Source organism: Aplidium turbinatum, chromosome 2, assembly GCF_918807975.1.
Source record: "Aplidium turbinatum chromosome 2, kaAplTurb1.1, whole genome shotgun sequence".
Taxonomy (NCBI): domain Eukaryota; kingdom Metazoa; phylum Chordata; class Ascidiacea; order Aplousobranchia; family Polyclinidae; genus Aplidium; species Aplidium turbinatum.
The window spans coordinates 52312361-52326195 of NC_137473.1; the positions used below are offsets into that span (position 1 = coordinate 52312361).

Here is a 13835-nt window from a genome sequence, read left to right on the forward strand (position 1 = left end):
CAATGTTAATTATAGAAACCCAGTGTTAATTACAGCGAATCAACTCTTTTATATTGATTCAAAGCCTGTAAACGTAGAATCAATATAAATAAAGGGCTGATGTACGTCAGCAATTGCTTAACTGAATCAGAAAAGCGAGTCCAGTAGAGCAAAGGAAAGTTGTAACTTGCGATGTGAGCGTCGATATCATTGAAAACAACTAGAGAAGTACATCCTTGAAACATCAAAACAATTGAGTTCAAAGAAAGCTAGGTCAGTGAAGTGTGCGATGAAGACTCCCATTACGTTCTTGAAGCAAAGATACTTGCAATGTGTAAGAATTCAATCAAAAAATGATAAAAAAAAAAGACATTGAATGGTTTGAGTCAAAAATTTAAATATTGCGGCTTTAACGTTCTCAACATTTGCTTCTTCGATTTCTGTACCGAAAACGTCACACAATTTAAAAATAGCTATGCAAGTTACTGTAAACAATGACTTTTCGAGCATTTTTACTTTATATTCTCGTGTTATATTATGGAAAATTTTTTTTGTGTGATCAGTTGCCTGCATAAGGACGTCTATTACTGCTATGATTATACCTTGCCCAGAGTTTTTCAACTTTTTTGAGCCACAGAACACTTTACATATTAAAAATTCTTGCGGAAAACTAAACGAAATTTCATAATGATAAACAATACAGCAACAATTGATTCACTTTCAGTTTTGTCAGTACGATATCTGAGCCTGTTTAGATGAGCACAAAATTGAAAATAGGACAGGAATTCCAGAAAGATAAGCACTAAGCTCTTGTGATTCGACCTAATAAATTTCTTGCGGAGCACCTGACAATCTTTCACAGAACACCGGTTGCAAATCACTGATCTCTAGCTAACCAACATCATTGTTTTAAGATCGACTGTAACTGTCATAGAATGCTACGCAATGAAAACGATGTATGCAAAAACTTTTTTTTTTCTTTTTTGACTCATGTAAATATTATTGTAATAAACTTAAATAGGCCTATGGTAAATTTGATTGCATGGCTGGGCTTCGTTTGCCTATGGTTCAACAAGACAAACTCTCCACCAAAGCTCTATCAATTGGTTAAAAGTGCGAGAATCTGCGCTTCTACAGCATTCTGCTATCGTATGATATTGTCTGTCAAAAATTTTTCAAGCTTGCGTTATTCGTATGTCGCAACATCAAAGTCTGGCGTCATTCGAATATTGTAAAACATTATTCATTATTATTATTTTATATTATTATTATCAGGCTATTATACATTATTATTATTGAATATTGTGAATGTTGTAAACAAAATGGAAGCAACTCGTCTGCAGACGTTGAAGTAATGTAAAAATGACGGATTTTGCTGTCTGGGATCGCGTCTTGCGGCATAGAGATCATGTGACACTTCATCCCATTTTAAAACAATTTTTGTTACCTTGGTGCAAGCACAAAACGCAAAAGATTTTGTTGCAGCAAAATAAATTTTGAATGCTGAAAAGCTTGGGTGTTCATAAGGACAATTATCGTTTCTAGCACTAGGTGCAACGTTCATCTGATGAAAAGAAAAGCAACAATCAACAGCAGGCCTCGAAATTCGTTTTTGTTGACAGACTCGCTTTAGCAAGGCCTTTGTTGGTTTGTTTATTGTTGGTTGGTTTATTGCTTCACTGACGTTTCACACACCATGACAATGCGCATCATCAGAGCGAATAACATACAAAATAAAATTTACAAAGTCATATACTACAGTGCGAATGAAGGCAAGAAAAAATAAAAACACACAATATTTTAAACATTGGCCAATGATGTGTAAGTGGTTACTTTCCACGTTAAATTACGTAAAAACTTTCAACAATAAACATAAATTCGAAGCAGTGAAAACCAACAGAAATTCGAGACAAAATTAAAATAACGTTTCCAACTGTGTTCAAGTAGGCATGAAACCTGCTTGTCAAGACAATAATGATTTAAGAGCTTTCGGTAATATATTTCCATCGATCTGGTTGAGTAAATTGCAATGTTTTGATGTAATGTTGATGAAGCAACTTTCTGCCATGGTTTGTTGATAATAATTTGTTTCAATTTTCAAAATTTTTGTTTCTAACCAGTTAATTTTGTGGTCTTCTTTTAGCATGTGTGAACAAAGGGCTGACATGTCATTTTACATATTTTTGACAGCTCTGAAATGTTCTTTAACCCAGGAATGTATGCTACGTTCAGTTTGGTCAATATAAACTGCGTTACAATCATTGCACGGAATTTCATACAACAACACCACATTTATTGTGAAAACAAGTTGGGTCTTTTGGTAGTGATAAAATATTGCCGATAGTTCGAAACGGTTTCATAGCGACTTTAACTCTGGTGCGATTCAATGCTTGCCTTATCGACTCAGAAACTCCCTGTATGGTGGTGAAACTGTTATTAGGGGTAGGCTGTACATGTGGTTAAAAAAGTTATCATTCTGGATCATTTTGGTGACACCCCTATTTTGAAGTATATTGTCTCCTGAGCATTTTAAGCCATAATTCAATAAATTGGAGAAAAACTAAGGCAGTGCCGGCAAAAACGGTGTCCGGAATGCAAAAAATCGAAATGGACACTTTTAACGCTAATAATGCATCTAATACAGTCATAGGTGTCGATTTTTTCTTAGAAGAGAGAAATTCTGGATGGGCGAAGGTTTTCAAACAGATTTCATTAAATATGTATGTTCGCAAATTTGCAATGGTTAGTCTTTCTCACAAAGACTGCTTTTAGCGCCGCTGCAGCAATTAAGCTTTAATAAATTTGATGTGTGCTTTCTTGCAATCTTATGAGCGCTGCTAAACTAAACAAACTTCTTTTAGGCTTTACTTTTAGGTTTTCGTTTTCGTAAAAAGCGCGTGACTCGTAACCTGTTATTTTTAAAGTGGCACATTCGGATTTGCCGCAAAATGTTCGAACAGGTGACTGCGTTTTGTACCGCGCCAAGATTACGTACAATGTGGTCATTCAATCGCGCAGCACGAGTTCAGTGGTAAAGTAGTCCTGAACAGAAAAAGATTTATTCGACCAACTTTTTCAGATTCAAAATAATTTTTCAATTGATCATCATCATCATAATCCATCGTCGGTTTGTTCCCCACTAGTGGGGGTGGCCGATTGTTTCCGCGCAGCAATTGTTTTAATCCCTTTTCTCCATTTCACCCTGTCCCTTGCATCTTCCTCCTTCAGTCCGACTTTTTTAAATTCATCCTTCACTTGTTGTTTCCACGTTCTTCTTGGACGACCGCGTTTCCTCTTCCCATCCACCTTTAGATCTAGTGCCTTTCTAAGAAAACTTCCTTCCTCCCTCCTTATCACATGTCCATACCATCTTACTCCATTTGCCCTTGCCAGTTGGTCTATGGTCTCTCTCATCTCTAGCATATCCAACAATTCTTCAGTCCTTTTTTCCCTTCTCGTTTTCACCCCACACATTGCTCTCACCATTGACCTTTCCGTTCTTCTCAGGATTGCCAGTTCACTCTCTCTCAATATCCATGTCTCGCTACCATATAGCATTGCAGGCCGCACACAGCTCCGATATACTTTCCCTTTCATCCTTAGTGAGAATTTTCTGCCATACAACATTTCCCCACATTCCCTGAACTTTGCCCAGCCCAATCTTGCCCTTGTTGTCACCGCTGCTTCACATCCACCACTTCCATCTATCCGATCACCCAGATAACAGAAGTCTGTCACTGTTTCGATGCCATGGCAGAACTCATCATCATGGCCTTCCACTTCATTCCTTCCTTTACTGCATTTCCCACAAACAAAACACTTCGCCAATCTTGTTGCGGCTCTCTTGACATTAGCACATCTTGCATGTACCCACTTTCCACATTCCTTGCATTGCATTGAATTTCTCATCACTCTCTTGCCACATATTCCACAGGGATCTACTTTGCTCTCAACAACTGTTCCTTCTGCTCCACTCACCATCACTTTTGTTTTTTCAAGATTCACCTTCATACCCTTGGTTTCAAATGCTTCTTTCCATTTCTCAAACTTTCTCTCCAGTCCCTCCATACTATTACTTGTCAAGACCAGGTCGTCTGCATACAAAATTTCACTCAATAAGCCCTCCCTCACTCCTTCAGTTACAACGTCAACCACAATAGCAAATATCAGAGGTGACAAAACTGATCCTTGGTGTACACCAACCTTCACAAAAAACTCGTTTGAATAATTTGATCCAACTCTCACTTTTGTTCTTGCATCTTCATACATAGACATCACAGCTCTCACTAATACCTCCGGTATACCTCTTTTCCTCATTGCCCACTCCATCACTTTCCTTGGTACTCTGTCAAACGCCTTTTCTAAGTCGACGAAACACATATATAGTTTTCTCTGCTTCTCTCGGTATTCCTCCTGCATTCTTCTCAATATAAACAGAGCATCCACTGTACCTTTTCCTGGCATAAATCCAAACTGCATATCATTTAATTTCACCAATGTTCTCAACCTCTTTTCTAGTATTCGCTCCACAATTTTCATTCCATGCTCTAGTAGTTTTACACCTCTATATGCACTGCAACTTCTCACATCCCCTTTTCTCTTGAACAATGGAACAAGACTACTATGCTTCCACTCCTCCGGCATTCCCTCTCCATCTAATACCCTTTGGCTAAGTTGTAGCATTACTTCAATTCCCAACTCTCCACTTGCTTTTATCATCTCTACGCTCACTTCTGATGGACCGGCTGCTTTATGCAGTTTCATTTGCCCCATTGCCTCCACCACTTCATCACGAGTAACCTTTCCCACTGGACCCTCCACCAGATCAACCTCTGTCATATGATCCCATACATTCTCCTTATTCATAACATTTTCCATATGTTCCTTCCACACTTCTCCTCTGCTTTCCGGGCTGAAATGCAACTTCCCATCTCCACTCCGTATACATCTTCCCCCTACAATATCATTCCCATCCTTTTTCATTTGCTTTATGAGTCTGAATACTTTGTTTTGGCTTTCCCCCATTTTATTAAGTTCCTCCTCAGCACCATTCTTCATAGCTCTTGCAACAACCCTCTTTGCCTTCTTTTTCATACTCTTATACTTCTTTTTATTCTCTTCTGACCCATTTTTGCGCCACTGCTTGTATGCATCTCTTTTCTGTGAAATCGCATGCTTCACCTCTTCATCCCACCACCATGTGTCTCCACGATCCCTCCTCACTTTCTTTTTCCCACATACTTCATCACATGCTGCTAGGACACCTTTCTGAAATGAAGCCCACGCGCATACTTACTTAACGTTTGGCGGAAATGTATTCAGAACTTCTAAAATGGAAACAAGATGCAGCGTGACATTATACAAAAAAGCAAACGTAACCAAGACGGAAAGAAATGTAATCTGTTGGAAATAGGCGTACATATCCGAAAGCACTGATAAAAAAACCCAAGAAAAAAATGAATGACATACAGAAAGGCAACACACTGTTAACTGCTTCATGTAGTCCATTCAAACTTGTTGCGACGCGTCTGGCTCCGTTGGTCTGCGGCAGATAACCGATTGTTTTCCGAGGCCCACAAACAGCAGCTACAGTAACAACTAACAAGTACCATCAGGGTCAAGACACATCCACTGGAAATCGGAAAAAAGCTTCCTTTGCAACACACGACCTTCCCGAACCGGAAGCTGATCCAGCAACGTCAAATGGAGCAGGTAGAGATCCATGGCTCATGCTGTCTTCTACAACTACGGGTTCATCAATGTCATCTCTACGTTCATTTGTGCTGGACGTGGCTTCTTCAGCATTATCATCTCGACGCCTTTTGGAAGCTGGTTTTAAGCAGAATGGCCCGTTTTGGTAAGTCCTATTCCTTAACGGGGGATTTTTTCAATTTTTTTTTTAAATTATCGGGTACCGTAGCCTAATTATCATTGCCGTTTTAGGGTTAGAGGTTAGGAACTCACCGAATAGTAGCAGACCCGGTTTTAAGAATGCGCAAATAGATGTTTGACTTTGATTCATGTTTAACTTTTCAATAATGAAATGACAACATCGCGCGGTGCCCCAATTTATACCGGAATGGCCCGTTTCGGTGAGTCCGATCCCTTAACGGGGGACTTCTCAATTTTTTTTTAAATTATCGGGTACCGTAGCCTAATTACCATTGCCGTTTTAGGGTTAGGGGTTAGAGGTCAAAAACTCACCGAATCGGACTCACCGAATAGTAGCAGACCCAATTTATACCCAGCAAGAAGTTTGTGAGGAAAGATTTGTAAAAAGCGATTGTTTCAGTACGTCTTTAGTTTGTATCGGTTATTTTATTGTCATGTTCATTATGATGTCATATTCATATTCCCTTACGCTGACTCGCAACTGAAATTTGATTGTGACGTAACGAAAGTGAGACTATTCGGAGAAAAGATTAAACGTGGCTTTTCTCTCACCAGGAATTGCCAGTGTGTGGCAGTGGCAGTTGCCGTAGCAAAACAATGCAGTGAGTACCGAAAATGGTTTGCAGATGTTGATTTTTTTCTAACCGTGACGATATTCAACATGTAAATAGAGGACACATACAACATTACTTTTAGAAAAGAGGAGTGCGGTAAATGCGCTCACCGCTCATCCGATTTAGCGTTTCAAGTGCAGACACACTTGTCAGCCCAATTACGATTACCACGAAAAGCTAGGCCACGCGGATTCTAATAATTGTCTTGGCTTTCTGCTCTAGACAGGTTTTCAACGGGCGACGTCCCAAGAGAGAGAGGAGTTGGGCGGATTTACAGCGTATTGGCTTGATATCTTTGTTTGGTCAATTTTGATGTATGGATGTGAAACCTGGACGCTAACTACAAAAACCCGAAAAAAGCTTGAAGCTGCAGAACTGTGGTTTTACTGAAGAATTCTTAAAATTCCATGGACAGTAGGGTGGCTCTTATTTGGCAAAAAATGAAAAAAATATGAATTTTGTGTGGGACACCCTTTTAAAAGGTGAGGTTGTCAGAAAAAATAACTCCTGCAAAAAATTTTTGAATTTGAAATTGATTTAGAGGTGGCCTTCCCCCCCTAAAGTTTTGCGCCCTCCTCCAAAATACCAAATCTGCATATCTCAAAAACTGCTTGAGCTAGAGATACGGTTTTTGTGTCAAAAGATGCAGAAAGCATGATTTCCTATCTGCTTTCTGAACAGTGATTGCGTCTATCTTGAGTAGAAAAGCAGTTATTTAGAAAAAACCTGTTTTCGGTATTCTAGCACAAAACAGTGCTAAACAAGTATTGTGGCCCAAGCTATTCAATAAACAAAGTTCATAAACTAACCTGTAAAACTGGTAAAGCAATAAACGAAATAAGTATTCCTAAACTTTTATGCATTCATGCATAGCTAAAATGCCCGTTTTTTATCATAATCCTTGGAGAAACTCCTGAGCGTGGAATCCGCTTTCAAGCTTCAGGTGCTATGCATCGCACTTGTTGGATGGCGAAGGCGATTTATGCAAAAAGCTTGGTCTGCATTTATGGTACCTGTCCGAAGAAATGGTTGGTCTAGCCTTGTTTGACTCTCGATTGTCTGTGGAAAGTAAAAAGCTAATGGTGGCAACCATGTTAGATGAAACAGGAGAACGTCCACCAAGGAGACCAAGCATCAAAGTAGATGCGTTTCTTAGCAATAAGGGTCTAGATCAGTATTGCACCTCTAATTCAAAATGGCTTCTTCAGCTGTTGGTGTTGGGTGAAAATGAAGCAATAATTATACTTTCAAAGGATCCTGCTCATTGGACTGAAGATGGTGCATTTATTCAAGCTTTACACATGGCGAAGGGACTTTCAGTAGTCGATGACAGAGCAGAGAGAAGAGTTGCTCTAAGTCTAATCCAGGATTTTAACAAAATCTTAACTGAAGATGAGTACCAACTTCAGTTTCTTTTGCAAGTTGTTACTGAACACAGGAAACTGTTTCCAAATTCCAACAAGAACAATATTGTCTATTCTTCTTCGTTTAAACTTTAAACCTTCTTTGTTACTCCAGGGGTCAAGGGCTCTGTCTTTTACCACTCTTGGGCAGTGGCGATGCCGTTTAGATGCTTGAGCAGGTGTTGAGCAGCAATCCTTTGATTCGTCCATTGATCCATTGATTTGTCATCCAGTTCAAGCAGACCACGCACACCATTTGGTGCAGTTACAGATGGTGTGGTCTGTGGTTTGTTCCTCTTTGCCACACTCACAGATTGCGGATGGAGCCATCCCCCATTTGTGCATGTTGAAGCGGAATTGTCTGACTCCAGTAGGCTAGCCCAGTACGCAGGCGGTTGAGCCGCACCCAGGCCTTCCTTGGCAAATTATCCATTCCGGTTGGATGGCGGCTGGTGTCGGAGATACAACTTTAGAGTCTTGGGGAGTTCTTCTTTCACTCTGAGCTCCATTTGCTGTCCTCCCAGGTAGCCGCGCTGATGGATTGGTCTTCAGCGGTTTTCATCAGGAGTTGTGCGTCACATACAAATGGGTGTCTCGATTTCAGTTGCCGAGGATGCTCGATTGCTCGCTCACAGATTCGTAGAGATTTGAGTGGAGCAAGTGGTTGGGGTTCGTAGTGCGGCGAGAAAGAGACAAGATGGCTTCTTCGCGACGAAACTCAGCTGGTTGGTTGCCTGCAAGGACAGGGAAATTGTCCGATGGTGTAGGTCGCAGACATCCTGTCACGATACGCAAGGCAATATGTAAAATATTGTCAATAATATCGCTTCTTCCAGTATGATACTGACCAGAATTACATTTTGAAATGAATATCGTTACCAGTGTTCCCTCTAAGGTGCAAAAATTAAGACAAAAAAAAAGAAATTTTGTAGACGGTTGCGTGGTCACAAAAAAGGTTGTAAAATCAAGATTTGGTCAAATGCGTTTTTTCTAAATAACTGCTTTTCTACTCAAGATAGATGCATTCAATGTTCAGAAAGCAGATAGAAAACCATGTTTTCTGCATCTTTTAACACAATAACTGTATCTCTAGCTCAAGTGGTTTTCGAGTTACGCAGATTTGGTATTTCGAGGGAAGGCACAGAACTTTAGGGGGGGAGGGCCACCTCTAAATCAACTTCAAATTAAAAAAAAATTTGCAAGAGTTGTTTTTTCTGACAACCTCACCATTTGAAAGGGTGTCCCAAGCAAAATTCAAAAACTCAATTTTAAGAGCCACCCTAATGGACAGCTTTTCGAACCAACAGAGCAGTTCTCCAACAGATGGGCCAGGAGCAGCAGATAATGAGATCTATAGAAATGCGGCAACTGAAGTTCTTGGGTCACAGCATAAGGAAAGGCAAACTTGAAGATTTATCTTTAAGTGGAAAATCAATAGGAAAACGGTCAAGAGGAGCTCAAAGATTCACGTTTTTGCACAATTTTCAACCACAAATCAAAAACCCTGCTAAAATTTGGCAAGACGCACGAGATCGATCAAACTGGAACATCATTGTACATCGAGGGCTGTATCAGCCATGATACCTACAGAGAGAGAGAGAGGCTTGATATCAAATCGTGCCCAAACGTCTTTTTTTCAACGCAGCGTTGTTGCGGAATTGCTTTGTTCTGTCGGATACCTAGCGTGAGACATAGCGTAAAACAAGAAGTTGCCATGCAGTTGGTTGGATAATTCAAGGTTTAACAAAAACGGAAATAATTGTAACGAACACTTCGTAAATGTCATGAAAACAGGGTGGGCAAAACATATTTCGCCCACCCTCGTTTTACGGCAGGGTGGGCGCCGACCACCCGGCCCACCTTATTTCGACGCCTATGAATACAGTATATAATGTCGCCATAAGCCAGCAAATGGCCTTACTGTTTACAGTGATGACATTCAAGATGGTGATTGTTTACAGCAGTGGTTCTCAAAGGGGGCAGTATCGGCCCCGGAGGGGGGGGGCGGTATCGGCCCCCAAAAGGGGGGGGGGCGTTTTGATTTTGCATGGGGGGGGGGGGGCGTTTTGATTTTGCATGGGGGGCGGTATGATAACCTCGGCTTAAGGATAAACAATTTCGTCAAAGAGCTCATATCTTCGTGGTAGCATTTCCTACCTCATACCTGGTGGAAAAGAAATTCAGCTGTGTTGTTCTGCTACATACCAAACTGCGAAACCCACTTGACATATCCATAAGAGGTGGTGTTTGAATGTTTCTCACTGGCTTTACACCGGATGTGAAGAAACTGGCACTTTGTCACCAAGCCCAGGATTTATACTGACTACCAGTAATAGGGCTCGCAAATATATATTTGCTTTTCATCAAATATAGTTATTACTTACTAGTCTCTAAAACCCTTTCAGCCTGTTTCACCCTAAAAGGGGAAAACAGAAATATAATTATATTTGAATAAGGACCTTCTGATGATCTCCCTTTTAAGGTAAAACAGGCTGTAAGGGTTTTAGAGACTGGTAAGTTGGTAACTAGTCTCTATTTGATGTAAGAATATCGCTCTGCTTGGCTTTTTGCTTTGCATTGAGCACTTTTTTGTAGTATTAACCGTATCTGTTACTGGCGTAGACCCTATGGTCTCGCCCTCTGCTAAGTCAGCAATTTCACATAGAAGCAGTGACGCTAGAAACCTGAGATTTCTTGACTTTCACTTTTTTTTCTTGCCCCAACTTTTAATCCCAACTATGTTGGTATCAAATAATTGTGAAGTTCACAATAAACCTTTCGTCACAGTCAGTCATGAAATGCAAGAAATTTGCTGATATTCAATAGCTTGATTGACAGTTTACTATTAGCATGCGGTTTCATTTTGTGTTTGTCACCATAACGCAACAGCGCTAAAATTCCATTCCTTGCCCAGACAGCAAAATCCGTCATTTTTATATTGATTCAACGTCGATTTTGTTGTCTGGGTAGGGAGTCGATCTCTGACGCGATATGAGTCATTCTTTGCAGGCAGACAATAATTAGGAAGGTAATTTGTTAGGCAGTGGCTATTTGACCGGCTCCGGTCTTTGAAACACTATTTGATCGGTCATGACGTCACTATATAGGCCCTTTTTATTTTCTCTTTCAAAGCAAAAGACGAGAAGAGTGCCTATATAAGTTCTAAATTCGACAATTATGTTCAACTGATTTGATGGCGCGTAGGATACGTCTCGGGCTGGTGTTCCAGAGGGAATGAGTTCAATAGCATCCAACTCCACAACCCTGGCTACATCAACCAAAAGAATAGCCTAACCACTGCGTTTACAAAACTCAACAATTCATTTTCATAATTCACACTTACAAAATGGTGGTGGAAAAATTGTATCTTTTATCCATTCTATCACATCAGGGTCACTTGGTCCTACAACTTTTCCTCCTCTGCCATTGCATATGTATACCATATTTTCTCTTTTAAAATATGAAGATGCCCATTGGAACTGTATATAATAGGCTGTATCTCTAAATGGTAGCCATTTTGGATAATGTGATGGTATCACTGTATCACTTAACCTAACAATTCCAAAAATGTACACAAAAACAATCCAATTTAGCATATCATCTGTCCTAATCTACCTTTGGGAAATAACCTAAATGTGAAATGAAATAAATTAAACCACTTTGTCAAGACTTTTGTGTTTTTAATTAAATTCAGTACATATAATATAAATTACACAGTGTAACAAAAATAGAAAAAAAAAATGTCCTTGGAAAATAATTTCTATTTTCGGTTTGCTTTTGCCAAGAAAATATAAAAAATCTTTAGCCTATATCAAATATAGTTATTACTATCTGAACCCTTAACAGCCTGTTTCACCTAAATAAGGATCATCAGAAGGACCTTGTTCAAATAGAAAAAAAATCTATTTGAATAAGATCCTTCTGATGATCCTTCTTTAGGTGAAACAGGCTGTTAAGGGTTCAGATAGTAATAACTATTTGATTTAATTCGCTCTGCTTTGCTTAGCATTGAGCACTTTTTGTAGTACCGCTTTAATAGTTTTCATTGTTTTAAAAAATCTTTATTGTACCACAATAACTTCAAGTTTGTGTTCCTCAGATTAGTTTGAATTTTTTCTCATTTGTCATGAAAATAGGAATATACATAAAGTTGAAAATTTACTGTCAGCTGCTTCCTGCAATGGTAATGTAATAATGGGTACAATTAAGTAACAATTGGATTCAGTTTGCACACAAAGCCTTGCAAGGTTTTGCTTTTGTGATGAAACAAAAAAGGTTGAGTATTTTTGCAGTCGCATACCTTACTTGAGCAATTTATTCAAATTTACTGCTTTGCGACATGCAACCCTACGCAGTGTGTTTGTCTTGTCTTCAACTGCGAGTTACTGGTGAAAAGCGCCCTTACTACCGCCAGTAAAAAGATATAAACAATAGTGTCGGAAAATTGTCATTGACAAAGTCCAATGCTGAGCTATTCATTTCTGCAATAGAGCAATGGGACTTATTGGATGACAGTGTTCAACTTATTTTACAAAGAAGCTTTTCAGTGTTTTAAGGTACACATTTAAAGACAGTTTATGCTACTGCCACGATATAGAAGAACTCTTTCAGGCTAAATAAGCATTTCCCGCAATCCTTGAGTGGAAGCTCTTCATCGACAGCTCATCTAGATCTCACAGCTGTGTTGTTGAGTAATGCAGACAAGCGTCTCTCCATTCTTCCGGCTTACTCAATTTATATGAAGTAAGAATATTAAAACATCAAAATCGTGATGAGTGCATTGAAGTAGGACATCTACAAACGGGATGTCGTTGGTGATTTCAAGATGGTGGCCTTCATGATGTCACTTCAGGGTGGTTCTATCAAGTTTCAATGCCGTCTTTGTCTCTGGGATAGCAGAAAACACAACTTTTCACTATAAGAAGAGGAATTGACCTCCAAGAACCAGCTATAAGATTGGCTCTTATAATGTAAAACAACACCTTCCGGTTGATGCAACAAACATCCTGATGTCTTCTCTCCACATAAAACTAGGTCTTAAACAACTCTACACAGGGTGGAGCATTCAAGCAATTAAAGAGCTGTTTTAAAAACTGCAAGATGCAAAAACTAAAGCTGGAGTATTTAAGTGATCTGAAGTGAAGCGACTGATAAACTCCATTTATTTTCCTGATTGAGAAGCTGTCTGAAGTTTAACAGACAACTTGGACCTGTTTCATGTCTGTAGTTAACAGATTTTTGGACAATCACAAGACAGAGAACTACAGAAATCTGAGATACTAGAATATGAGATGCAGGATGTCACTGAAACTACACGCACTACATGCTCACCTTGATCAATTTAAAGATAAAAAGAGCGACTCCTCAGGGAAACAAGGTGAAAAATTTGATCAAGATATCAGGTTTTTGAGGAATGCTATATAAAGACCAGTTGGCCTACAATCAACTAAAAGTATGATGGAGGACTACATATGAAACGTTTACGTGAAAGAAAACTGATATATCAGCGCCAATCTAAAAAAAACAACATTTCTTTGTGATTATGTTATCAGTTTTAAGTGCTTTAAGTGACGACGTATAAGTTTGCTCTGTAATAATTTTGACCACAAGCCTGTAGCATGGCATTCAGGCCTTTAGGTTTTCTAGGCCTATCGTGTTTGTAGCCTTAATTAAAATCGCGTTCTATACATTTTTTGTTTATGTATTTAAAGAATCTCTGAAACAACGTTTATCGTCATTACTCTAGAATGACAACACAGACAACAATAAGTACCGTATTTATCCGTGCATAAGTCGCAAAATTTTGCACCCAATCTTTCCCAAAAAGGTTGGGGTGCAACTTATACACGAGGGTGCGACTTATACACAAGGTTCTGAACTTCTGACAAACAAATGCTACAGATCACGCATTAGCGCTGCTATTAAGCGTTTGTATTTTGCGTGCGAG

At 39.3% G+C, this 13835-nt stretch overlaps 1 protein-coding gene across 1 annotated transcript in view; it reads right to left on the reverse strand.

Moving 5' to 3' along the window:
* Positions 1-11504, reverse strand: part of LOC145765052 (uncharacterized) — a 44587-nt gene extending 33083 nt beyond the window's left edge. The window contains exon 1 of the mRNA XM_082576791.1: positions 11232-11504. Within this exon, the coding sequence (XP_082432917.1) occupies positions 11232-11484 (253 nt within the window). The 5' untranslated portion in view covers positions 11485-11504. The remainder of the gene's footprint in view (positions 1-11231) is intronic.
* Between the last annotated feature and the right edge of the window lie 2331 nt (positions 11505-13835).